Source organism: Dipodomys ordii, unplaced genomic scaffold (genome assembly GCF_000151885.1).
Source record: "Dipodomys ordii isolate 6190 unplaced genomic scaffold, Dord_2.0 Scaffold30, whole genome shotgun sequence".
In the NCBI taxonomy this organism is placed as follows: Eukaryota; Metazoa; Chordata; class Mammalia; order Rodentia; family Heteromyidae; genus Dipodomys; species Dipodomys ordii.
The window spans coordinates 584,975-610,628 of NW_012267246.1; the positions used below are offsets into that span (position 1 = coordinate 584,975).

At 45.0% G+C, this 25,654-nt stretch overlaps 1 protein-coding gene across 8 annotated transcripts in view; it reads left to right on the forward strand.

Annotated features, from left to right (window-relative positions):
* Mbnl1 (muscleblind-like splicing regulator 1) overlaps nucleotides 1–25,654 on the forward strand; it is a 163,042-nt gene that overhangs the window by 20,876 nt on the left and 116,512 nt on the right. For 2 of the 8 annotated variants that reach the window (XM_013016218.1, XM_013016219.1), the window contains exons 1-2: nucleotides 20,959–21,291; nucleotides 21,517–22,508. The exons of 1 other annotated variant lie outside the window; for it this stretch is intronic. In XM_013016218.1, the coding sequence (XP_012871672.1) occupies nucleotides 22,335–22,508 (174 nt within the window). In that variant the 5' untranslated portion in view covers nucleotides 20,959–21,291; nucleotides 21,517–22,334. Of the gene's footprint in view, nucleotides 1–20,955; nucleotides 21,292–21,324; nucleotides 21,386–21,516; nucleotides 22,509–25,654 lie in introns of those variants that run through there. 5 more of the 8 variants (XM_013016217.1, XM_013016216.1, XM_013016211.1 and 2 more) reach the window with 5 other exon arrangements.

Consider the following 25,654-nt stretch of genomic DNA (forward strand, 5'->3'; position numbering starts at 1 on the left):
GGGGGCGGGCGCCCTCCCGGATCTCAGACCCACGCCTGCGGGTTCCTGGGCGGAAGACGCCCTGCGCGGGGGACTGCGGGCCCGCGCCCGCCGCCTCGCAGCCCCTCCTCCTCCCACTCAGTCCCTCCTCCTCTCCTTCCTGCCCCCTCCTCCTCTACCCCATCCCTCCTTCTTTTCCTCCCCTCCGCCCCCCGCCCCCCGCGTCCTCGCGAACAGAGGGAAGTAAGACCCGCGCTGTGTGGAGCCGGCGCCTCTGTGGGGACGGGCAGGGCGGACCGCGCTCTGGCCGGGTTGGGTTTTGGACCCAAGCTGGGCAGAGATGTGCTGCGCCGCTCCGGCCTCTTTACCGGGCCTTTTTTGCGGGCTAGAGGCGGGGGTGTTGCGTGCGGGTGCGGGGACCCGGCTCCCCACATCGGGAGGGACAGAGCCAGGGGCTGCGCCTGGGGGCGCGGGCCGTGCGGGCGGAGTCCAGTCGGGCTCATGGGGCCTCCACGGGCAGCGTGAGCCCAGGGTGCCCGGCCCTGCTCCCCGCACCGCTCCCGCCCCGCGCCCCGAGTCGAGGCGTCACGGGTCACCCGGCAGCTTGGAGCTGGGCTCAGGGCCGGCCCTCCCCTCGGGGCCTCGGGTCCTGGCGGTCCTGCACGCTGGCCATGGGCGGCCTGGTCGGTCCTCACGGCCCGGCTGTCTCCCGGCCACGGCGAGGAGGCCGCACGGCCCCTGCAATTTGCGCAGGCTGTGCGAGCGTGTGTATGTTCGTGTGTACGTGTGCGCGCGCACGTGTGTGTGTGCACTGTCACTGTATAGTCGGGCTGTCCTGGACGTGATTGTTTTCCTAGTCCAGCTGCTCCTGGCAAAGATCCGCTCTCCCCGCTGCGCGCCATCCGCGCAATTACCTTGTGCCGTCCGCGGTCAACCTGGGCGGCGCTCCCGAGGCTGGGGCCAGGTGGGGCTGGGATGGGGTGTGGGGGGAGTAGGGGCCGGGGGACTGGTCTAGGGGACCTGGGCTTGGCCTTCCCTCAGCCCAGCGCCGGGCCTCCCCTCTGCAGCTCCAGCCCAACGCCCCACCCCGCACAGGACGCCCTCAAGAGGAGCCTGAGTTCTCCCAGGGCAGGAGAGACTGAGTTCCTCCTGGGGGAGAGAAATGAGAACATTCTAGTGAGGAGGGAGAGGAGGAGGAAGAGAGGGGGGGAAGGAGGGGAGGATACTTAATTATAGATAAGAATTCCTTTCCTCCTTGTAAGCAAAATAAAGACCTGCCCCTGTTGATGCATCTGTTCATGGACACAAAGCAGCCAAGCAGAAGACTATTCAGGGGATTTGCATAGGGGGTTGAAGATTGGGGGCGCAGGGGTTCCCAGAGGAGAGGAAAGGAGGCAGGTGGCAGGGCCACCTCTGTGGAAAACCCCAAGGCTGGCAGGGGAGCCCTTCCGGCCCACACCATCCTCCATGCCCTCCATGGAGCCAGCAGGGGCGCATCCTGCCCGCATCTGGGACGCCCCTGGTCACCCTTGGGGTCTTTGAGAATATTTCTATGTTCACTGTATTCAAGGGGTGATGTTCTGGATGTTGGTTCTGGTAGAATGATGGCTAGAGTACTTACCGTAACAACTGAGGCATAATCATATTTATACTGGACAGTGCAGAGTTGGAAAGAAGGAAATACTCTTCTGGAAGAACTTAAAGCTAGAGTTTGCTGGTTCAAGTGCACTAATAATGGCTTGCTTGTACAAGATAAACATTTTATTGTACATAGAACTACTTCATCCTTTTCATTCATTGTAACTGCAGTTTGAAGAAAAATATTTTTATTTCTCTAGAACTACTATTTAGGGATTTAATGGCGAGGTAATGATAACAGAGCGAGGCTTATGATCGTGAGAGTGAGTCTTCACCCCTCTCAGGGCCCAGCATAGTGAGGGGGAGGGTTGCTGCTGGGGACACGTTAGAGACATTGTTCTTACTTCAGTCCTCACTAAAACTCACAGTGGAGTTTTCAGTACATGGCCATTATCTTCAAATGCTTAATATACATTTTTCCTTGCTAGGAGGTCTTTCTTTCTTTCTTTTTCTTTTCTTTTTTTTTCTTTGTCTGTCGTGGGACCTGAACTCTGGGCCTGGGCACTGTCCCTCAGCTCTTTAGCTCAAGGCTAGTGCTCTACCATGTGAGCCACAGTGCCATTTCTGGCTTCTTTTGCTTATGTGGTGCTGTGGAATTGAACCCAGAGCTTCATGCATGCAAGGCAAGCTTTGTACCACTGAGCCACCTTCCCAGCCCTAGTTCCCCTTTCTTAGACAATAGAAGCACCAAAAATGTCAAGCTCCTGGCCCAATGTTCATGAAAGATTCACAACCATGAAAGATTACACTGCGGGAACAGAGCATTATCTGACTGGCCGGGAAGTTAAAAAGACAGACTTTTCTGTGGTGATGTTATGGGATGTGAGAAATTTGAACACATTCCTGAGAAAGCATCTGACCAGTACACAAAGCACAATGGCGGAGATCCTGGAAACATTCTTGTCGGATATTTTCATAACTGCGGCGCATTCCGCCTTGCCCAGTGAGTGAAGCCAAGGAGCTGTGGTTGCTTTTCTAACCATATAAAGTATGCCTACTGTGGTTTTCCCGAAGGATAGGAGGGTTGCAGGGGTGGGCCTCCCTTGGACTTGGTGGCCTAGCTTCTCCATCCTGGGTGCTGTGGGCCAGCGTTCCCTTTTTGTGAGCCAGTATGTGGGGGAAGAGGGCAGTGAAGAATGGTCATCTCCCATGTTCCTGCTGGGTTGTGTAGCACGTTCACCAAGGTTAGAGAGTTATTGACTGAGAAGCAGAGTGTGTAAGAAGAGCCACTGACACAGGGCAGGAGATGTCTGTGGTCATGTCTTCATTTTAAAATTTGAGGTAGGCAAATCGGTTTTTCCAGTGTTTTCATATTATGGAAATGTATATTTGTATAAGCACAACTGTGTATTTGGAAAAAACACCATTTGAAGAGTAGTAGTACATAAAGCAACAACTCCAATTAATCTCTTCTTGGAGAGGATCTTGTCAAAGGTCTGCATGGAATTCCTGAAAATAAGGACTCCTTGAAAGACAGTGTTTCAGGCACAGCCACAGCACTATCCACTGCTTTTAACATCTTATGCTGAAGTTTCTGGGGTTCCCCTTTGAAAAAACAGTATGGGATATATTGTCTCAACGTTAGATGAAGCCATACTGGATAGACTGAGAATTACCTCACCACCGAGATCAGCTACTTCAAACAGTGAAAATACTGTGTCTAAAACTGTGTTATAGAGAAGTGTATCTGCTCCCAGAGAAACACTGTTATCTCCTTGGCCAGTGTTGGAAGGGACAGAAAGTATTTTATAGATAGGCAGGGGGTGAAGGCTGGGAGATGAATGTCCAGAGTACCACACTGCCCTGTGGCTGTGTGTGAGTGAATGCATATGTAAAGATTATAGCAGCTTGAGAAAGGATCTCAACTGTCTATTTTTTTTTTCAGGTTTGTAGGCTAGTAACTAAAATGAACTGTTTTAAAGAGCCACAGAGTCTGGGATTAGGGGATAGAGTTAATCCTGTGAAGTAAAGTTACAGGGCTGGTTTAAGCTTCTACTTCGCCTTGTAAAGTTGTAAATATGTACTATGACAAATACCGAGTTAGGCACATGGAATCTTCCTGATTTAATCAGCATCCAGGGAAGTGGAAATAAAAGTTTTTTTTTTTTTTTTTTGGTCCGGTCATGGGGCTTGAACTCTGGGCCTGGGCGCTGTCCCTCAGCTCTTCAGCTCAAGGCTAGCGCTCTACGACTTGAGCCACAGCACCTCTTCTGGCTTTTTTCTTTTTGCTTATGTGGTGCTGGGGAATCAAACCCAGGGCCTCATGCATGCAAGGCAAGCGCTCTACCAGTGAGCCACCTTCCCAGCCCAAAATAAAAGTTTTGAAAAGAACTGTAAAATAGTGGCTCTTCCTTCCTTCCTTCCTTCCTTCCTTGCTTCCTTCCTTCCTTCCTTCCTTCCTTCCTTTCCTCCCTCCCTCCCTCCCTTCCTCCCTTCCTCCCTCCCTTCCTTCCTTTCTTTTTCTTTCTTCTTTCCTTCCCCCACCCTCTCTCCCTCTCCCTCTCTCTCTCCCTCTCTCCCTTCCTCTTTTGCCTATCTTAGGGCTTGAATTCAGGGTCTGGGCACTGTTCCTAAGATGCTTTTGCTCAGGTTAGCACTCTACCACTTGAGCCACAGCACCTCTTCCAGCTTTTCTGAGTAGTTTATTAGAAATAAGAGTCTCATGGACTTTCCTGCCCTGGTTGGCTTCAAACCACGATCCTCGGGTCTCAGCCTTCTGAGCAGCTAGGATTATAGGCTGAGCCACCAGCACCTGTTGTTTCTTAAGTAATGGCTAGGTAAGGTGGAATAGAGGTTTCCAGAAGGAAAGGAGAGGTGTATCAGTGTAGCCCTGAACCCCATCCATGATATAAAGGGAACAGTTCTAAATATTATTAAGCAAAAACAGCTTTCATTACAGTATTACATTCATTGGTTGATAATGCCATATTTATATTTAACAGAAACACACGATGTTTATGTATTCTTTGTTTAGTGTTTAATTTTTGTGCTGGTATTGAGGCTTGGATTCAGAGGTTTGGATTCAGGGCCTTGGGCTTTCTCACAGCTTTTCTGTTTATGGCTGGTGCTCTATCACTTGAGCCACAGCTCCACTTCCAGCTTTTTGCTGGTTAATTAGTCTCAGCCTTCTGAAGAGCTGGGATTACAAGCATGAGCCACTGGCACTCAGCTAGTATTTGCTTGTGTGTTTGTTTTGAGACAAGGTCTTGCTGTGTACCCCTGGCTGGCCTTAAATGTGAAAGCCTCCTTCCTGAGAGTGTTCGGATTACAGGTGTGTGCCTCCACACCCAGGTTTTCTTAGATATCTTTTGCCTAATGACCAACATTAGAATATTGATAGATTTCATCACTGGCCATATTGAAGGTCACAAATCAGTAAACCAAAGTGGGCAACTGAAGTGGAGAATTTGCCCAATGGAAAGCTTGATTCAAAGTCAGCTGACGGTTATGGTTAGGCTACAGTGGTAGTCTCATGCCCCTAATACTAAAGTTTGGCATGGAGCTGGTGATTCTAGCGACGAGGATACGGAGGTGGTTCATCCCATCCTGTATCCGTCTCAGTGACACTTGGTGCTGGCTGTGCACAGGTGGCTTACACTCTCCTTGCAGAGACAAAGCAGGAAGGTCCCAGTGGGGTGACAGTGGATGCAGCAGGAAAGCCGTGGAGAAAGTTGGTGGGAAAAGCTCTGAGCTGTGAGCAGGACTTAGGATTCCTGCCTGAGGAGTTTTTCCCTGCCCAAGTTCCATTGATGTTGGTATATGCAACTCGGATTGCAGGAAGTTACACCTGGGCCTATAGACACTGTATCTAAGTATGCTATAATTATTATTTTTGCCAGTCCTGGGGCTTAAACTCAGGGCCTGAGCACTGAGCACCATCCCTGAGCTGCTTCTTACTCAAGACTAGCACTCTACCACTTGAGCCACAGCACCACTTCACTTCCAGCGTTTTCTGTGTATGTGGTGCTGAGGAATAAAACCCAGGGCTTCATACATGCTAGGCAAGCACTCTACCACTGAGTCACCTTCCCAGCCCCTAAGTATGTTTTGACCTCAGTATTTATCACAGGGTCTCCTTGGGGCAGATGCATTTTGAAAAGCAGAGTCTTTTAAATATAATAGCTGATGTCAATTCTATCATTATTTGTAATTTCTATTATAATATAAATATTGTATTTTTGCTTATTTCTTGACAGGAGCTATAGATTTTAGGGATTAAAATAAACACTTATTCTTTTACACTTGTGAAATATAAACTTGTAAATAATAATTATTAAATTAGAAGAAAATGCCACTTGTTCTTTTTTTAAAATTTAATTTAATTTTATTTGTGAACATACTGTACAGAGGGGTTACAATTGCATGGGCAGGATAATGCATACATTTCTTACCAAGCATTGCATCCTCCTCCTTTGTTTACCCTTCACATCCCTTCCCAGCCTCCCCTCTCCCCCCCAATCCCAATCCTTCTCCTTCCCTCCTTCCCCCCCCACACCGACGTTGTAAAGCTCGTTTTGCCACTTGTTCTTTATAACATTTCATTTAATATTTTTCTATAGTTATTATGTCAACCTCCTGACCTTTGCCTTAAAGGTCAGATTGATACTTTTTTGGTCCTGTGATGGTTTAGGAGGCTTGATATTTCCTTTTATCTAAGGTCTAGGTTTCTAATTCAGATTTTTGTCTTATTTCCAATAGCATATAACGAATAGAGAATAGGAACTACAATAGTAATCCTATTTGATAATATTTGTCAGCACTTTTTATGTATCAGGCTAGAGTTTGTGACTCACTGCAGCTATTCCTCGGAAGAGTCAGGCTTCACACAGCGGGGGAACTGAGGCACAGGTAAATCAAGTTATTGCACAAGGTTACTAGTAAGTAGTACCACAAGGAATTGAACCATGGTATTCCAGGTTTAGAACTCTACAAGGAGTTAAAAGAAAATAAGATTAGGAAATGGTTGGGTGTTGATAGGAAATCACTGAGGAGTCTGGCTTTCTCAGAATTTCCAGGGCTGGGAAGCTTTGCTGCTGAGGACAGTGATTGGTGTGTCTTGTTGGCTGGTTGTGGGGCCATGGGCTGGGTGATGCCACTCTGGCTATGAAGTGTGGCAGGGTACAACAACACAGGAGGAAAGGAGGAATCGGAGCCTGGGAAGATGATCCTCCCGTTGATGTGTGAGAAACAGAGGCAGTGGAGGCTGGAAAGGAGCACTGTGCCATCGGGCGCCCTGACCTTCAACAGGAGAAGCCTGAGGATGCTGATGCAGGGGTCCGGAGGAGGCCTGGCGGGGTGCCAGCAGAGGTCCTCAGGACTGCGGACCATTGTCCAGAGGAGGCAATGTACTCTAAAAATACCTTATGTAAAGTTATTGTCTCTGATCATCATATTGATACTTTAAGGTCTGCTAGAGAATTACATTACACAATTTTTTTTTAAAGTACTGGGTCTGCACTCAGGGCTTCTTGTCTATTAGGCAGGCACTCTCACTTGAGCCACACATCCAGCTGAAATATTAAAATGGTAGGAAGAGAAAAACATGAAACAATGTGATTATCAGAGACTTTAATTCAATTAGAAGACACATGTAACTTTTTAAAACATTTTATTGCTGTGCCAGGATAGTGTATGATGCGATACAATTCACTACATTACAGATCCCCAATTGGTAACTTAGCCTGATGTTACCTTTGGGGGAAATTCTGAGATTCATCAAGGAGGCTGTTATTCACTGGACAGCGTCTGGGTTAGCAAGGTATAGCTGGTTTGTATGGAAGGCCATGCAAAATGTGTGTATTCCTGTGGAAGTCCATGTGGGATGTGTGTGATCCTGTGAAGTCTGTGTGGGATGTGTGTATACCTGTGGAAGTCTGTGCGGTATGTGTGTATACTTGTGGAAATCCGTGTGGGATGTGTGTGATCCTGTGGAAGTCCGTCTGGGATGTGTGTGTTCCTGTGGAAGTCTGTGCGGTATGTGTGTGCACATATGGAAGTCTGTGCAGCATGTGTGTGATCCTGTGAAAGACCGTGTAGCATGTCTGGGAACCTGTCCCCCATGGCAGACAAAAGTGTGCCTGAGTTGTTGATGTGCACTTCTCAGACTTCGTCATTTTAGGGAAGGAATCCTGTATCCCTTGTTCTCTCTCCTGGAAGTGTGCTCAGCCAATCATAAACAAGCCGGTGATTGTACATGGGAGGAACGGATTCCTTCCTTGCCTGAGACCCTGGTCGTCTGATGTAGATGAGTGTTATTTGGGAGTTTGTGGCATGGTTTAGTCTTACCTAACTTTCTTGTACACTTTTTTTTTTAACAAATAAATGTGTTTATAGGATTTAAACAAAAAATTCTGGTACAGTGATAGATTATGTTGTATTTAATATAGTGAAATTTCCATGAAATCAAGACAGTTTTTAAGGAGATACTATTCATAAATATTTTCCACTTACAAATTATATTCTTTATATTTCTCACAGTGACATGGAAGTTGTATTTTCTATAGATTTTTGTCTAGCATACTTGTGGAAAGCTAGAGAAGAATATTACACCATTTTGTTTTTGTGCATATGTGTTGTATGAAGCAAAAGCAACATTTAATAGATGCCTTTTCTATTAGATTTATTTTTCTTTGCTGGCTTTGCTTTGTGCTATTTAATGGAAATCTGTCTTGGATTATTAGAAAAATTATTTTAGGCAACTAACATTGGCCAGTGTTGAAATTTGTCAGACATCTCTGTTAACTCCATCATGGGGCAAATTTTAACTGGACAAATTGACTCCAAGTTATTTGAATTTCCATGCTCTGCCATCCAGGGAAACAGCACTGAGGGCTTTGTGGCACCCAGGCTGTCGATCTTGAATATCTTGTCTTGAAGGCTTAAGAGTGAATGTGAGTTACTGAAAACACAAGAAAGTCTCTGGTCCAGGTGTAGTCTTGGCAAGGCTTTGTTTGACTTTTACAAAAACTAGTAAGTTGAAAACTATAGAACAATGGTGTAAATTTTGAAAAATACATGCTCAGATGGAGGTCTGGGTAAGGGTTTCTGGAATCCACATTTGCTGAACATTCAGGTAAACCGCTGTCTCAGAGAAATGAAGCTTTAAAGGGGAGGTTTTACAACTGATTTTGTATGGGGATCACTTAGTTTCAAAAACTATGATGTCTGCTTGTCAGTAAGGGTTAGATTTGCTCAGCACAGAGATTACTGTATCATTTTAGCAATAACATTATGGAAGACTCAACCCAGACTTTGTGTTCTGCTACACAAGCAGTTAGCTATGTATTTTGGGCACCTATTAGAGTGGAAAGACTGCAGGCGTGCAGGGGAGGAGGGTCCAGAGGGGAATGAGGTCGTTCTCTGCTTCCTTGGACGTTTGACTGAGCTGGGGGAAAGACACAGCACATGAACATGGCAGAGTGCTGTCGCAGGGCACCAGAGGTGAAAGAGGGCTTAGGAGAGGAGGAGGAGTAAGAGGAGGAGGAGAGGGAAGGAAGGCTTTGTGAGGAGAAGGAAGAAAGGAAGGAAGGCTTTGTGAGGGGGAGGAAGGAAGGAAGGCTTTGTGGCCCTGAGTGGCAGAGCAGATGGTGGACTGGATGTGGCCTGGATTCTTATGAACACTTTTGTTCAGGGAAGTGATGGACAGGGAAGGAGGTGCCATATTTGGACATCCCTGTGTGAGTTTTTGCTGCCTTACCTTCTTTTCAGAAGTCTTTGTGAGGACAAACAGCCTTGTCAAGGTGATAAATAGGGACAGACTAATGAGCCAAAACCATTGTGTTGACATGGTGAGGACACTGGAGTTCAGGAAGGTTGGCCACCTCGCCCACATTCACATGGCCAATCAGAAGCCAGTGAAAGTGTGCTCTCACTTTAAAATCGGTCCCACCGCCACCCTTCCTCCCCTGTGATTCTGCTGGAGATGAACAGGACCCGAATGTGACACAGAACAACTTGCATAAGTCAAGAAGATAGAAATCAAATTTAAAAGTGTGTTGCACAAAGTTTTCTCATTTGTCCTTGATATCCGATCACAAATGGTATGTAGTTTGACCAGTGCTTGTGCTCCTGGTTTCTCGGATTTGTTAAAACTAAAACAAACAAGTCCTTCCTTCTGTTGTCAGCAGAGAGCAGTAAGGCTTTGCACTGCCAGGAGGCCTTGCAGGTTTTGCTCCCTGGGGCAGTGGGTAGATCAGAGTCAGCTTTGTGGAATTCAAGGACAAGGTGTAGGTAGGTCTCTCTCCTCATCTGCTTAGGTCTCTTCATAAACTTGCAAGTGCACAGGATTCTTTGTCCATGTTAAATCATTTCAGGATAATTACAACACTTACATGATATACATTCTACGTAAATAGTTGTTACATTGTTCAAAGAACAGTCTGTTCGTGTGCAGCACACATGGAAGACTTTCCCCAGTTTTTTATTTTCAGTTTATGGTTGGTTGGATTTGCAGATGCAGATCCCATGAACACAGAGAGCCGCTGTATTTTCCGGGCAAGTACGTGGTTCCATGCGAAGTTCTCCAGGAAGGGGTGGCAGTTTGCTTTTGCATCATGGCATTCACACCTCAGCTGTGCTGTCTGCAGGCGTAGCAGCTCTTACTGAAAACTTGTTCTGGGGGAGAGAGGTCACTTTGGCTAAGGAATCCCTCTTTCATAGAGCAGGGTAGAAGGTACACCAGGAAAAACAACAGATTATTCAGAGACGGAAAAATGGAAGAGTCTGTATCTTGCTCCTGGCTTCAGAGGAAAATGTCCTTCTTTTGATAGCAAATATTTATTGAGTACAGTTCTCAAACTGAGACCTTTGGAGGATAAAGAGATAAAATGTTTCCTGTGTAGTGCAGGAAATACTCGCCGAAAAGGCAGGGCAGCCAGTGAGTGCAAAGCAGCCAAGAAAAGGCTGTTTGTGGGCAGTGTGGAATGTGTCTAAAGCCATGCGGTAGAAACATTAACTCTGTCATCATTTTGTGTATATTACAGAACAGACCCAATCAACTTCAAATTTATTAAATGAAAGGACTTTCTAAAGAACTTGACAAGCATAACCCATCCATCGTGCTCTGGGACTAGACAGGAGATTAATTAATTTCTGATTGCTGACTTTTGGAGAAATGTTGGGATGGCTGATTGAACTGTAACTTCTTCATATCAACTCTCTGATTTACAAGCGGATTAGAACACACCATATTGACAATCAAGTTTCAGAGCCCTGCTTTAATATACACAGAAAAGGAAAATCCATAAGAGAGAAGTGAGTCGTGGCAGCTTTTTTTTTTTTTTTTTGGGTCCGGTCATGGGGCCTAAACTCTGGGCCTGGGCGCTGTCCCTCAGCTCTTCAGCTCAAGGCTAGCGCTCTACCACTTGAGCCACAGCGCCACTTCCGGATTTTTTTCTTTTTGCTTATGTGGTGCTGAGGAATCGAACCCAGGGCCTCATGCATGCAAGGCAAGCGCTCTACCACTGAGCCACCTTTCCAGCCCCTTGTGGCAGCTTTAATAAGTGGGGGTTTTGGATTTGCATACAATGCTCCTTTCCTCCAAGTCTTCCTTGTGTACTTGAAATGAACTGTATTTTGGAGGCTAGTTTCCGAGTATTCTAGAGGTAGAAGTGTGCAGGCACGCGTGCTTAGCTGTGAAGTGTTCATTCCCTGTTTGCAGGATTTATTCTATATTCTGTTATAAAATCTGTTTTATTGTTCGGCATTATTCAGTTTAAACCATAAGTATTTGTTTAAAGTGTTCACACTGGGAGATTTTGGCTGAAATTTTGAACAGAAATTGTTCTTGGTTTTCTGAACTTTGTGGTTTATAGAAAACATCCCATTTCTAAGAGAAATAATGAAGAGGGTCAATTTCAAGAGATCTGGTGATTAACACTTGAAATAACTTAAATAACTACCTACGTGGTAGTCACTTGCCTGCCCTTCTCCTACTGTGTCTCTGGATGTTGGCATGCATTTCTCCGCCACACAGGTGAGAAGGTGGAGGTCCAGGAGTTTTGGGGCAGGGCCCCGCTCAGATGTGGGCATGCGGATCTTTGTCGCTGCTGCCGTGTAGCCGTTGGTGGGTTACAGAGGACACACTGATAGCAGTTGGGATGGAGGTCTCCTCAGAATGAACGGTGGAGAGATGGGATGTGAAGTACTGTGGTCACAGAGTAGCAGAGATGGCCGGATGCACGTTGACGTTTCCCTGGTTTTGGAAGGGAAGTTACAGGGGATGCCCTGTCGCCAGTGGTGGGTACGGCGTGGCCTGGCTCATGCTCAGCTCCCACCAAGACCCGCAGATCCACGACACCTCTGAAGTTCCTGATGCCCTCTGAGAGATAGCACAGCCAGTCACTGTGTGGGATGGCTCACTGAGGGACACAGGTTCTCAAGTGCCCCAAGCCCAAAAAGAGAGGAGCAAGCTCTCTTATAATCTGTTCAACAGCATTATTGATGCTATGAAGGCCATTCAGTTCATTCCTTTCAAGTTAACAAGTAGAAACCTGTGGCTATCATTAAAATAAGAAAACATGCCTCCAAAAATTGAATAGTGTCTACATTGACATGGAAATTGCTGATTAAATCCCCCTCCCCAGATTACAGCGCTTCCATCTGTGTGTGTGCTGCACCGCACGTTTTCCATTATGTCCATGTGTCCTTTTATGTTCTGTAAAGGATAATGAAACAGTGCCTACATTGTAGCCAAGTCATGGAACAGAACAAACCATGAAACTAAAGGGTCATTCTCCAGCTGAATTCGGGGAAGTAAAACATGGTGCGGGTACCCCGCCACCCAAACTGTTCTAATACACAGAAATGAACTGAAATGAAAGGTGTCTTCTCTGCTCTGCTTGAGGACAAGCCTGGCAGCAACTCACCAGTGTTTTAATGACTTCATCTCCCTTCTTTCCCACTGGTATCAGAAAGGAATCCCTTCACCCAGTAACAGTTGTCTGATAGTGACTCTGCCCTAAAGATTGAAAAAGTATTTTTCATCAATGTACCAAAAGTTTTCCAAAGTTAGGTACATTCAGAGAGATAAGTTAGTTGTACTAATGTTTTGGCAAGAAAGTTTAGCACTGTATTTATGTTTAATACGTCCATGGAAAATAAAATATATGAAACATTCAGATTTTGCAGTGTTTACTTAAATATTAGTTTGGGTTCTTTTTTGTTGTAACCATTGGCTATGTAATAGGCATAAGCAGAGAGTGAATAAAGCTGGAAACTAGTCATTTTTCAAATTGTCAATTGGCCATTGCAGAAATAATGGCATTTTATTAGATCTGTCTACCATTGTACTTAAATGGTACTTTTGGTAATTTCAAAATACAGTATTTCTAGAAGCCAGTTAAGATTTGCTTGAAGGACTCTACTGGGATTTGGATGTGGTTCAGAGGTAGAACACTTGCCTAGCATGTGAAAGGCACCAGGGCCTGGGTCTGATTCCCAGCACTGGAAATCCTCACATACTTTCATACTAGATGTGGTGGTGTGTACCTGCAAACCCAGCCTCTTGGAGACTTCTGCAGGAGGATTGAGGGGCCGAGACCAGCTTGAGCTACATAGCAATACCCCATTTCAATGAAACAAACAAAACCTTTGCCAGTGGGTTTGCTGTGCATGCACATGTGAGCTATTTCCTTTTCATGTGAAGGCAAATACCGTGCAGGTACAGTTACTAATTCTTTACAATTGAGCATGGGAAATAACATCACAAAATAACACACAAAAAGAAAACTCAACTTTGAGTGGCAGCAGAATACAGCATTTGATAGGTGAGGCCTGCACAGGAGGCTCCGTTCTAAGACTCGGGGTCATGCGGAAGGCTGGGCTGCCAGGGCTGATAGAGCTGAAAATATCTGCAGCCTTGGATGCTTGTGAGTCTCAGAAGGTTGTTTTGGCATTGGAAGAGGAGCTCTGACTCACGGGGAAGGTCAAACTGGACACCAGGCAAGAAGATAGGTTGCTGAGCCTGGTGTTTGCAGGTTTCAGAGTGGTTGTTCCTTACAGAGGGACAGGAAAGCTGCTGCCACTGGCTTTTGCTGAGGTCCAGACAGGCAGGTGAGCTTCTCCTGACTCCTGAAACTTCAAGTTCTCTTCTGTCTTCTGAAAGTTTAAGTTTCCATACACAGTTTTGACCTGGTAACAGGCGAGCAAACTTTATTGATAATGGCTGTGCCAGGCCTTTGTAGATCTGGGATGGGAGCCTGGAATCAACACATCTAGTAGCCTGCCTCAATGGCTCATTCTGATAGATATGGGGTGGATACCTGGAGTTTATACAGCCTGCCTCAGCGGTTCATTCTGGGAGTCCACACATGTGTCTGGATCTTCAGAACCCACAGTAGCAAGTACTGTTGGTCATATTGAGTTGATCAGCTGCTGCTGCATTCTGGTTTGTCCTTGCTCTTGAAGAGCAAAGGATGCTAATAGAGATACTGCTCTGCCCTCTGCTCCATCCTGTGTCATAGAATGCGCAAACCTGATGTGCACGGGAAATAATTAGGAACAGAGTATCAAATATCAAATAGTGAATACCACAGATCAGGCTGGCCGATTAGCTTATCCAGCCCTTACATTCTTTAGGAAACTAAAATCCTTAAGAATAAGATCTTATATTTCATCTTAAGCACGGCTTTACTTACAGTGTCAGGTTATGAGTACAACACCACCTCTTTCAGACACGTCCCTATCTGTTATTGAAGTGTGCAGGGGGTACAGTAAGGAGAGAAAGGTCTGCTTTTCTAACAGGGCCTAGGTACTGGGCAGAAATCATCCATGAGTGTGCAGAACCTGTCTTGGATATTTTCACTGAGAAAGACTCTCCCTTCAGTCAAAAACCACTGCGAGCAGACCCCAGCCTCTGGAAACTATAGGTGACTTTTCTAGAGTTCTGTTGTGCTTTAGTGGGTTTGATAATAACAGAAACCATTTCCTTTAGTCTGTTAGATCTAAAGAAGGGAGGTGTGAAGATACTTGGTGATATTTGTAGAAATAATGTATAAAAACAATTATCTAATAATAAGATAGTACATCTTCCTAATATAACCTGTTATACACTTTTAACCACACATACTGTTTTCATTAATAAAAAACACAAGCAATGTATATATTATGCTTTCTGATACTCTGAAATCCCAAATACTTACTCAAACTTTCAGCTTTGGTTTTTTGGAAAGTAATTGCAAAGTAAAAATTTTGTTTGGGGAGGTAACAGGAGCTGAAAATTGAAGTTATAAATATTTTCATTGATTAGCTGCCACTATTGTTTATAAGAGCTGGAAAGATTTTATACACTAGAAAGATAGGACTTAAGTTGTATTTGCAGGAAAAGAAAGACATTTCCTGCCCTTTTTTGGGGGGGGCGGTTCTCACACGAGAACTTTCCACTGTGTGGATTTAGAAATAGAGTGCACTAACGCAGGGAAGCATATTTTGTTGCTCTAAGAATCTACATTATTGAGAGCACATAGTGTATTTGTAGCAGTGCTTAAAATGGTGAAAACTTAGCACTAACTTAATGACTATCTTGGTAAAGAAATAGGATGGTTATTGAAAAGTAATCACAGGATTTGCTTCTACTGACACAGAAACATCGATAATATCCTTTATGTATATCTTACACTGTAGGATATTAACATAGTTTGTTGTTATTAAATGTCTTAAGCCTGCTTAAATATGTGTTAAGGTACACTGAAGTAAGAATATGAACTATCAATGAGTACATTGTATTATGACATGTTTTATTCCCTTTAATCAGGAAAAAATGAGACTTCACAATTAGAGAGTAAAAGCTTTCTCATTTGTATGTGATCACATGTGAATTTGTACTTTTTGAAAAGCAAAGTTTAGATTGCTGATCTTACATTTGTTGCTATTTGGAATAAATCCAGTTGATATTGGTATATTATTAAGACTGTGTTTGAGATTATTTGTGTAATAATGTCAGGTAAAGAAATCAGTAGGGACAATCTAGAATTATAAGAGTAAACTGCAGAACCTATCTGTTGGAGTATTTAGAAAGTTATAATAAGAAACACAATAGTGAAAATACAGACTTCTGGCTGTATGGAGAGGGTATCTTTGTGTGTTTTGTTATGAAGTCAATTTTGGGTGTCTTTGTGTGTTTTGTTATGAAGTAGATTTATTCAATTTTAGGGCACCTTCAGTATTTCCGTCATTCATTCATTGTTCCATTCGTCATGCAGTGGCTTCTGTTGTAGGCCTTTTAAAAAATTGTACACAGCATTTTCATTCTTAAAATTAATGGCTAAGCAAAATATGGAAATTTTGAATAGAAAAACTTTTTGGATTGAGTTCCCTTTAATTCAGACATTTGAAATTCAAGTTCCATCTGTGCAGAAAAAGCGTGTGTACTCAGATTTCATTGACAGTACTCAGGGCAATGGCCACAGGAAAGTTTTGGAGATTCTGCAGGTGAGGCAGAAGATTCAAGTCTGACCCTAACAGAGCTTGTGCTCTGGGTGGGTTTCAGTTTTACCCACCACTTTCCCTATGGTTGCATCTGCTAGCATGGACAAACGGAGTGGGTTAGTTAGGACAGGGTCTTAGAGCACATGGGGTGGGAACAGTGCACACCTCCACCGAGCACAGTCAGTGGGAATGGTGCACGCCTCCATCGAGCACACGCGGTGGAAACAGTGCAAACACAGTGGTGAGAACCACCTCCACCAAGCACATGTGGTGGGAATGGTGTACATGAGGTAATGAGGAGCACCTCCACTGGTGCACACGTGGTGAGTACCACCTCCATGTGGTGGGAATGGTAAACTTTCCTACCTGAGGTGACTTTGAACCACAATCCTCAGATCTCAGCCTCTTGAGCCACTAAGATTACAGGTGTGAGCCTCCAGTGCCTGGTCAAAATTCATTTTTATTCTTCTTTGTTCTTGTTGGTTTTGGATATACCAGGTTTTGCATTCAGGCTGGGGCTTGCTAGCCAGCTCCAAACCCTCTAAACATTGATTTATTTTCTACTGACACGTGTCCATGAGGCTTAAATGGATACGTGGGTTCAACCGTCCTATGTTTGTTGAACTGACATAGATTATTGGGTATAAGAATAATTCCCCATGATTTTGGTTTTTTTATTCATTATTTTTCTCTTCCTTTTTCCTTGTTTTTTTTTCTTGGTTTTCATTATATCATTTAATTTTTTTCCGCTCCTGTTTTCTCCTTTGTATGTATCTTTCTTTCCTTTTTTTGTTGGTCGTGGGGCTTGAAGTTGGGGCCTTGTGTCCTGTCCCTGAGCTCTTCAGCTCAAGGCTAGCACTCTACCCCTTTGAGCCACAGTGCCACTTCTGGTTTTCTGGTGCCTTTTTGGAGATAAGAGTCTCACGGTCTTTCCTGCCTGGGCTGGTTTTGAACTGCAGCCATCAGATCTCAACCTGCTGAGTAGCTAGGATTATGTGTGAGCTACCAGTGCCCAGCTTTTTATATGTATCTTAAAGTAAAATACATAGCTGATTTGTGGCATACCTCAAGAAGAAATTGGGTTTTGGTTCTTGTGATGGAATACGCTTGTTTGTGGAATTTTAATTATCCAATCACTACGTGAATGGTTGGAACTGGATCAGTGGGTTAGGGAGAGTTTGTTGTGCTAAGGGTTTTAAAAAGTTTGATTCTCCCTGCAGGCCTGTTAAGTTCACTGGAAATCTTAGTTTTGTTCAGGAAAGTCAGCTTAGACCATACTAAAGGATTTATCCCAAAAGGAATCTATCTTTACGTATCTTTATGCAGAAACATTTCCTTCAGTCATTTTTACTTAAAAGACAAAACTTATTTTTAGGGATTCTCACAATCTGGATGTTACACGCATGCTTTTAATAGTTGTCTATATCTTTAGAACCAAATCCATTACTAAAATAATGTTTTGAGAATCCAGTATTGGTCCTGATCCTTCCTAGTCTTCATTGACTAAAGCAATTTTGAAGGTGCTCAATCTTCTCTGAAATTCTTTTTTTTTTTTTGGTAAATAGAGTATACAAGAACAGTCTGGTATCAGCTGTGTAGTCTAATCAGTGGTATAGGGTATGACCTGAGTTGTTGCTGGTGTCCCATGTTGAGGGCTGGGACCTGCATTACTAGTTCTGGGTGGACCAGTAGCCACCCAAGCTGGGTGCTACTCCAATTGCTCAGTACCTGTGCCTGGTCAATTAGGAGTATTCTGATTATTATCTATGCTTACCTTCATGAATAGTATTATTACCTTACTAAGTATGTCTATAATCTTTTTAGTTACATCCTTTGGGATAAGTAGAAATCCTTCGCTACAGACAAAAAAAAAATAAAGAGCCCAAATATAATTTTGCAAGCACTTTAGTAATTAAAATATATTCTATATTTGATGGAACTAAGGCTGTGGTCTGGAAGAAAGGAAAATGACTCGATATAATTTTTAAAATTATGATTAAATATTATTAAATATTTTAAATATTATTAAATAAAAATTATTATTAAATAGGTTTATACAAAGTTAGGTTCTGAGCACGATGCTTCTGGGTCGTGTCAGCTTCCTTCGATTTCACCCGTTTCCCTCCTGTTACCACCCTCAGCAGCCTTTCAGCATAGCTACCCGGCAGTGCAGGTATCTGGACCGAGCCACTGGCCTTCCATATCACTAGGAGCTCATCTGTGAGGACTACAGATTTATTAGGGTTTGAGAATACATACTTGCCCACATATTTATTGCACATATCAAACATTTAAAAAAAAAACTTTCGTTGTAGGACATGGGTGTGGACTGAGTGGAGACAGATCCATGCTGCGGTCAGGGACTTTGTCATTTTGGGGCAGGTGTAGAATGAGCAACCAGTGGATGTACTAGGAGGTGGATACTGTTCCCTAGTCGCCCTAGCTTTATAGAGAAGGTGATAGCTGACTAGCAACTTAAATGAGGCGAGAGGATTTGCCAAAGTGGCAGGGGTGAGGAATTAGGTGTCAAGAGGAACAAAGGGTAGCACGGAGCAAGTGCCAGGAGCTCAGAGCAGTGGCAGTGCCAGCTCCTCTCTGAGGATGCGGGAGGAGCAGCAGCCCAAGAGAACCCTGTGGGTTCAAGGACGGGAGAGGGGAATGGTGCTGGAGGTCAAGTGCAGTCAGGGAGTCTGCACCGTCTTTGCCTTGGGCTCTTAGGGAAAGCGTTCAGTGCCTTTGCTGATTAGTAGTGGTGAGTGAGGAAGAACACAGACAGGAACTCGGAAGGGAGTGGGAGGAGAGGCAGTGTGCGCTGTGGTTTGATGTTTGTCTGCGAGGACAGACAGAGAGCCTTGGAGAGAGGAAGAAGAAGGCACAGCCAGGGCAAGGCCTCCTCTGTGCTGCCACTGCTTCACCCTGAAGGTGTGTTGGCATGTTTGAAGACCGAGAGGTGCTGGACAAATCAGGTATGCATGCCAGGGGAGAAAGGAAAGGAAGGTCTGGGAGGGAGGGAGTCTAGGTGGACACTGGGGAACTCGAAGGTGGGCAAGAGGAGGGAGAATCCAGAGACCAAGAAGAAAGAAGCAGAAGAACAGATGAAGGATGAATGGGAAGCTCAAGAACTCCACGCCCAAGGGTGATGGATGATTTTGAGTGAGACATATTGTGATGGATACTGAAAACTGGAATAACGTGGCAGAGGATGGATTGAGATGAGGAAGAGTTAGATAGGGTGCGGTGTGGAAGAAAGAGGGAGCTGTCAGGCAGGAGAGACCTTGGGTTGGGGCCTGGGCCAGCAGTTGTTGGTCGAGGCAGAGGCCTCCAGGCATGCTTTCTGGGGTGCGTGAGTGCTCTCGGGCATAGCTGGTATGGTAGTGTTTGTGCACACATTTTTGTACATGAGAGGTCACCGCAGACCTGGTGTTGTAGTCGATCATTTACTGTGTCAGTGTTCTGGGACTGTGTTCTTCTCCATGCCAGGTAGTGATGCTGCTGAGTTGAGCAGAGCCTTTCTGCTTGTAAGACACTCAATCTGGTGGGTCAGACAAGGCAGGGAGCAAAACGCTGTGCCAGACATGAGGTGCCACACGATTTAGAGGAGGCCATGCAAACACGCCAGCAGGGAGAGAGGAAGTGGCACCCTGAGGCTTCTAGGAGGAAGTGACTGCTCAGCTGGTGCTACAGGAGGCGGATGGTGGCCGGTGAGGCACTCACATTTTTGCCGGGAAGGACTCGAGAGAGTAGTGATATGAACGTGGTTGTGGTCGGGATGTGAAGATGCTGAGGACTTCTGGGTGCAGAGCAAGTATTTGGGAGTGTGGACACACTCAGCTTTTGGTGTGGCATGGGCTGACTTTTGTTTTTGTATGCTTAAGCATTAGGCCCAAAAACCTTACTGGAATCAGCCTTACTGTGAACACGGGTGTGGTTGGGTCTGGCCTCAGAGGCTGGAGTCCAGTTAGAGTAGTAGTTGACCAGTAGTTTTGGGAAGTGGGATTCCTCGGGGTGCCCCCCTTCCCCGATAGTGCTAAGAGTTATGGTAATACTTTTAGAGAGGTTTAAATTCTGCCAGGTATTTGCTCTCTGGTGCGCACGTGGCCCTGAGCTGCATCCTGCTCTCCATGGTCTTCAGTGTGCCGTCTCGGTCAGGCAGTTTGGCCAGCAAGGCCCTGGTGCCCCAAAGCCTGGCTGTGTTTCCTGGCCCCTCCTCTGTGGGACGGGAAACTTTGTTTCTGGAACTGTTTTCTTCCTTGGCCACGTTCAAAAGGACAAAACCAAAACGTTTTGTTTCTTTAAGTGGTACGATCTTGGAGGGTGGAAAGAGAAAGGAAGGTATTGAAGGGGAGACCTGGGCTGGGTGTGGGGTGGTACCCCTCCCCCACCTCTGGGCTGGGGCCCCGGGCCCTGGGCCCCACAGGCCCTCAGCCCCTCTGGACTGTTCTTTCCAAGGGCATCCTCTCCCAAACCAGAACACTCACTTCACCCTGAACGTCCCGCCATGGAACCACTCTCTCCCCTGAGGTTGACTTCATCATTGCCAGACACACTGACAACACAGCTCTCCTTATTTTGCCCACATGACCTCAGCTTCTGCTTTAAAAACGCTGGAATAAAGGATGCTTTTGTTCATATCTCGCCTAACCGTGACATATTGACAAAGTGTCTGCCGGCTGAATGGAATAGTTTTACAGTGTGAGCGCTGCTGCCTTCCGTGGGGTGGGGGGGGGGGGGGGGCAGGCCAGCTCGGGAGGAAGTGAACTGGATAGGTCAGGAGAATGTACCATTCCCGAGCACCCCTGTGCCTTTTATTCACGTGTCAGGACAGGAGCCGGCTGCTGCCTGCTGTCCCCGCCCAGAGCCACAGGGAAGGAAGGCCATCTGCAAGTCGGCTGCAGTCTCCAGCCTGGCTTTTTACTCCCTGGGGTGGGACTTGTGTGGGACTTGTGTCGGGAGCTAACGGACATGGTTTAGTCCACTAACTGCATGTTGGGTAAATTCAAAACCCACATGCTCGTCCTCTTGCAGTGGAATAAGTCACATCTGATGGACATTTTCTGTGCTTATGGCATAGTAATGAACGTCTGACAGGCGCGACCTTTCATAAGACAGCCCACACTATTGGCTTCCTGCCCAGAATATTGCTGCAACACTCTCTGTGATTGGTTATCTCTGAATCATGCATTGCTTCACAAGGGGAAACGGCCCCTTTCCTTAATAAATCTACCATGGCTGGCTGCAATATGCCACACTGTAAGTACCGTGTGTGTGTATGTGTGTGTGTGTGTGTGTGTGGACAGAGAGAGAGAAGGAGAGGGGAGGGTGGACGAGCTGCAATATGCTCACTGTAAGTATTGTGAGAGAGCGAGCCAGCTAGGCTGACTTTGAGTGTGACTCGGTCTGTGTCCCGTGTGGCGTGGTGATGATTCTGTGGGGAATGAAGTGCTGCCTAGTAAATGCTGTCTCTCTCTTCTACAGGTTGGTACTAGAAGTGCCTTTCCTGACGTCTGTGCTGCTTGGAGCCGCTTCTAGAGCAGCCTCTGCTTTTGCCTTGCTCGCTGCCGGCTGGCGGGGACGACCGCCATCTCCCTCCGCCCCCGCCCAGACACCCCATTTCTACTAGAACTGAGAGACGCACGCTGAGTCGCTGCCATTGCCCTAGGCTGCTTTAGTTGTAAAAGAAAAGTTTGCTGAACGAGTAAGATCTCTTCTGCCAGGAAAATCAAGGAGGAGGAAAAAACAAAATATTCTCTTGATTTCGCTCTAAACTGCTGCATCTATCTATGCCAAACTAATCAATAGCGATTGCACCACCAACTCCATTGCAAATTCAGCTGTGATGAGATTTCTGTTCAGACAGCTTTGCTGAAGGCAGCTTGGAAATTCGGTGTCAAAGGGTCTGCCACGTTTTCATGCTTGCACTCTGGGCTCAAAATTGGCACTGGGAAGGGGTTACGGAAAGCCCACGGCTGAGACCAGGCCTTGCTTTTAAACTTTCATCCACTTTCATTTGTAGAAGTTCTTTAAAGTCCCAAACCTCTCTGAATGAACAGTTTTGTGCTGTGAATTTCTGGCGGGAGGCCTTGCCGCTGGTGGTGGCAACACGGTTTTCCATGTACTTTTAAAGCAGGGAGTGCGGCAGAAATATTTTGGAGGGGACATTTGCATCATCATTTTACAGTTTTATTGGATCTTTTTTTTTTTTTTGGTGGTTGTTGCTGTTTTTTTGGGGGGGAGGATAGGGTTGGATTTGTTGGTTTCACTGAAAAAAATTTAACTACCTGTAAAGTCTAAACATGGCTGTGAGTGTCACGCCAATCCGGGACACAAAATGGCTAACACTGGAAGTGTGTAGGGAGTTTCAAAGGGGGACTTGCTCACGGCCAGACACGGAATGTAAATTTGCACACCCTTCGAAAAGCTGCCAAGTTGAAAATGGACGCGTAATCGCCTGCTTTGATTCATTGAAAGTGAGTAAAATATTATATTCTTTTAAGGATTTATAATAACTGAATAAAGGGGATATGGAAATATTTCTGTGAATTTGGCCTTGTAGGTTGCATGTGGATGGCTTAGTTTTGTGGTGTGTTTTTATTGATAATGTTGGGCTGTCTGGGAAGGGAAAGAAACATTGGCCAGACTTCATTAAGAATAACGTCCCTTAACTCCGTGATTTGTCCTAGAGCAGAAATTGTTGGTGTACTTTTCACTTAGTTTAGGAATAGCAGAGTCAGCGTCCTTGTTTGGGAGTGGTTTGTATGTGTGTGTGTGTGTGTGTGTGTGTGTGTGTGTGTGTGTGTGTATGTGTGTAAAAGGCTGTGGCAGAGGTGGAAGGAGGAGGATCTGTCTCTGTTGATAAAGGTGTTGTATTGTTTTAAAGAACAGAGGCTCTTAAGTCAGCTAATCCTGAGTTGACCTTTCACTGTTGTTAATATTTTGGATTTTCTTTCTAATTTATGGGCATTTTATAGGAGTGGTGAATGCTGTGCACTTTGGAGAAACTATAACCATGGGTGGGGCTCTGAACTCCTGCTGCCCTGCCCTGGTTAAAGCACAAACTTTGCCAAATATGAGTTTTATTAATAAGTAGAAACTCTTAAGTACGATTATTCATTGGAGTTTCTGGTTTTGTGTGAGGAAATAGCAGTTAATGTTCTATTAGAACCTGCTTAATTTTTATTTGTAATAGTCTAGGCAGAAGTGTCTCCTGTCAGATTTTGTAATATTTACTTGAGCCTTTCTTGACACTTAAACGTGTCATTGGATTTGAAATCCAGGGATTGAGTTTGAGAATGGGACTTTGAACAAGCGGCATGCATGCCTTTGTGTTGACATGGAAGGTCAAAACTAGAGATGTGTTTTGGGGCACCCTCACAACCAGTTGGATTACTCCACTTGCTTTGGAATGCCTGTGCTTGGGTCAGTTCTTTGGACTTTAAAGGTGAGATATTTTGATAGGAGAAAGTGTGGAAGGTCCGTCCTGTCTTAAAAAAACGAAAGCCAAGCCCAGTGAGATGCTGGTAACGCTCTCTCCGACTACGCCCAGAGAGTGTTACGAGTTAACCATTTCCACCAAGGTTTTTCCTGGTGCGCCGCATTGGGTTGTTCACTTTTTCAAAGTTTTGCCAAAAATCCCAGGATGTCTTTATAGCTAGATAGAATGCAGCCATTGACCCCAGCTGTACCTTGGGATGTTTGTCATGAAATAGTCCTAAAATCCACGGAGAGGGAGAAGCCATGGACCCTGGGCCCTCCTCTTCCTCTGGGAGCCACTGAGGAAGGGCACTGTGCCCCTACCTTTGGGAATATATACTCCCACATTCGCCCTGCCCCAATGCAGGTGTAATTAGAGACAGGAACCTATCAAACCAGGGCCAAGGCCTAATCGTTCTTGTCGGTAACCAGCTGTGTCTGTCCATAAGTAAACCTGTTTTGACCCAATTACTATAAATCCAATTTGACTCCAGGGGCAGTGGCACTGAGCCCTCGCCGGAGGCCTGCCCCTCACACTTGAACGTTAACCTTCAGTTGCTATTTTCCGTCACCAAATTTTTTTTGGTTGCTGTTCACTTGTGGCCACAGGACAGTTCCCCTTTCAGCCTGGCAGTATTGCTTAATGACAGGCTGGGTGGTTAAGACATCCAGCCGCCTCATCAAGGAGGGTTTTAACTAACAAATAATGTCAAGACTGTAAATTTATTTATGAAATGAGCTCCTGAGAGCAGCACACAGTACAGGCTTTGTCCATTTTCTTTGACTTCCTAAGAGAAACGGATATTTATAGCGTGTAAAGCTTGGTCAAATATATTGGGGTTTGAATAAGAAGAAAAAATAAACACAGGTTTGTTTATTTATAAGGGAGTTTCATACCCCGAACAATAGCTCCTTAAATGTTAGGAAAGTAACCATGTCGAGAATTAATGGAAACAATTCTGAAAATGCAATTAAGTATTTATTTCAAAACCCAGGTCTCCTAATCTAACTGACTTATTATATGACTCTTTCCACAGTATTTAGGCTTTTACCTTTTAGATAGTAGTTCTTCTGTGTCCACCTTTGTAGCTGAGTAGGATCAGAAAGGCAGTTTAAACAGTTAAAGCAACTGCATGACTCATGCTTGAAGTTCTGAAATTTGGAGCGTTCTGAGGTTTCCCTGCCAGTAACGGCCACATTGTCTTGGGAGGGTAAACGGAAGGAATTTAGAAAACTTTCAATATCCTGGCTTCTTTAATGAAATGTGTCCTGTGTCTCACTAAAATTCATAGGCCAGCGTTCTCGGAGGTCCTGAGCCATGAGATAGAGGTAGCTCGTGTAGTCTGCTATTTTTAGAAAGTTAGAAAAGCAGAGCAAACATCCTCCGAGTGGACTGTGGAATGGCCAGGCCTGGCCAGGCCGGGCCGGGCCGGGCCGGGCTGCGCTGGGCACTGCTGCAGACCTTGGCTCTGCCCCAGGTGGCTTGGGTTTGCAGCAGACTTTTAGTCAGGGATGGGGGTGGGGAGAATCCATTTCAGTAGGAAAACACAGGTTAAACATTACAAGGAAGTATTTATTTATCTAAGGGAGATCAGTAGAATATTACTAAAGATAATAGAAAATTAACCAACAATGTTTTAGTTGCATGTGGCTATTTTAAGGTTTTAAATAGGTTAAATATATGGCAGGAAAACATGTAATTCTATATCACAATAAAAGTACTGCTCAGAATTACGTGATTATGTAGTTGGAATATATGTATATAGTAGGTTCTCAGAGTTGAAAGACAGTAAGAGCTAAGTCCAGTAATAGGTAAGCCGCATATCCTGAGCAATATTTAACCACTTCATTTCTTTTTTACTCTTTCAGTTTTATTTGCAATAATCTGAGTGTATTCCATCTGAGACTTTTACGTGCTTACAAACTATAGATGTGGGTGTATTGTCTACTTCAGAAATCCAGAATGCTTGAGAAGGTGCATCATATTCTGCTGAAGACAATTTTTCCCCCTTATGATTTATGAGATACCAGAAATTAAAGGAAACTTCCACAGAGCCACCACCAGAAGGGGGTTGTTCGTTACAGTTCAGAAATGCTATTTCAACAGTAGCGAATGACAAGTTGCCTATTTTCTATAATCATG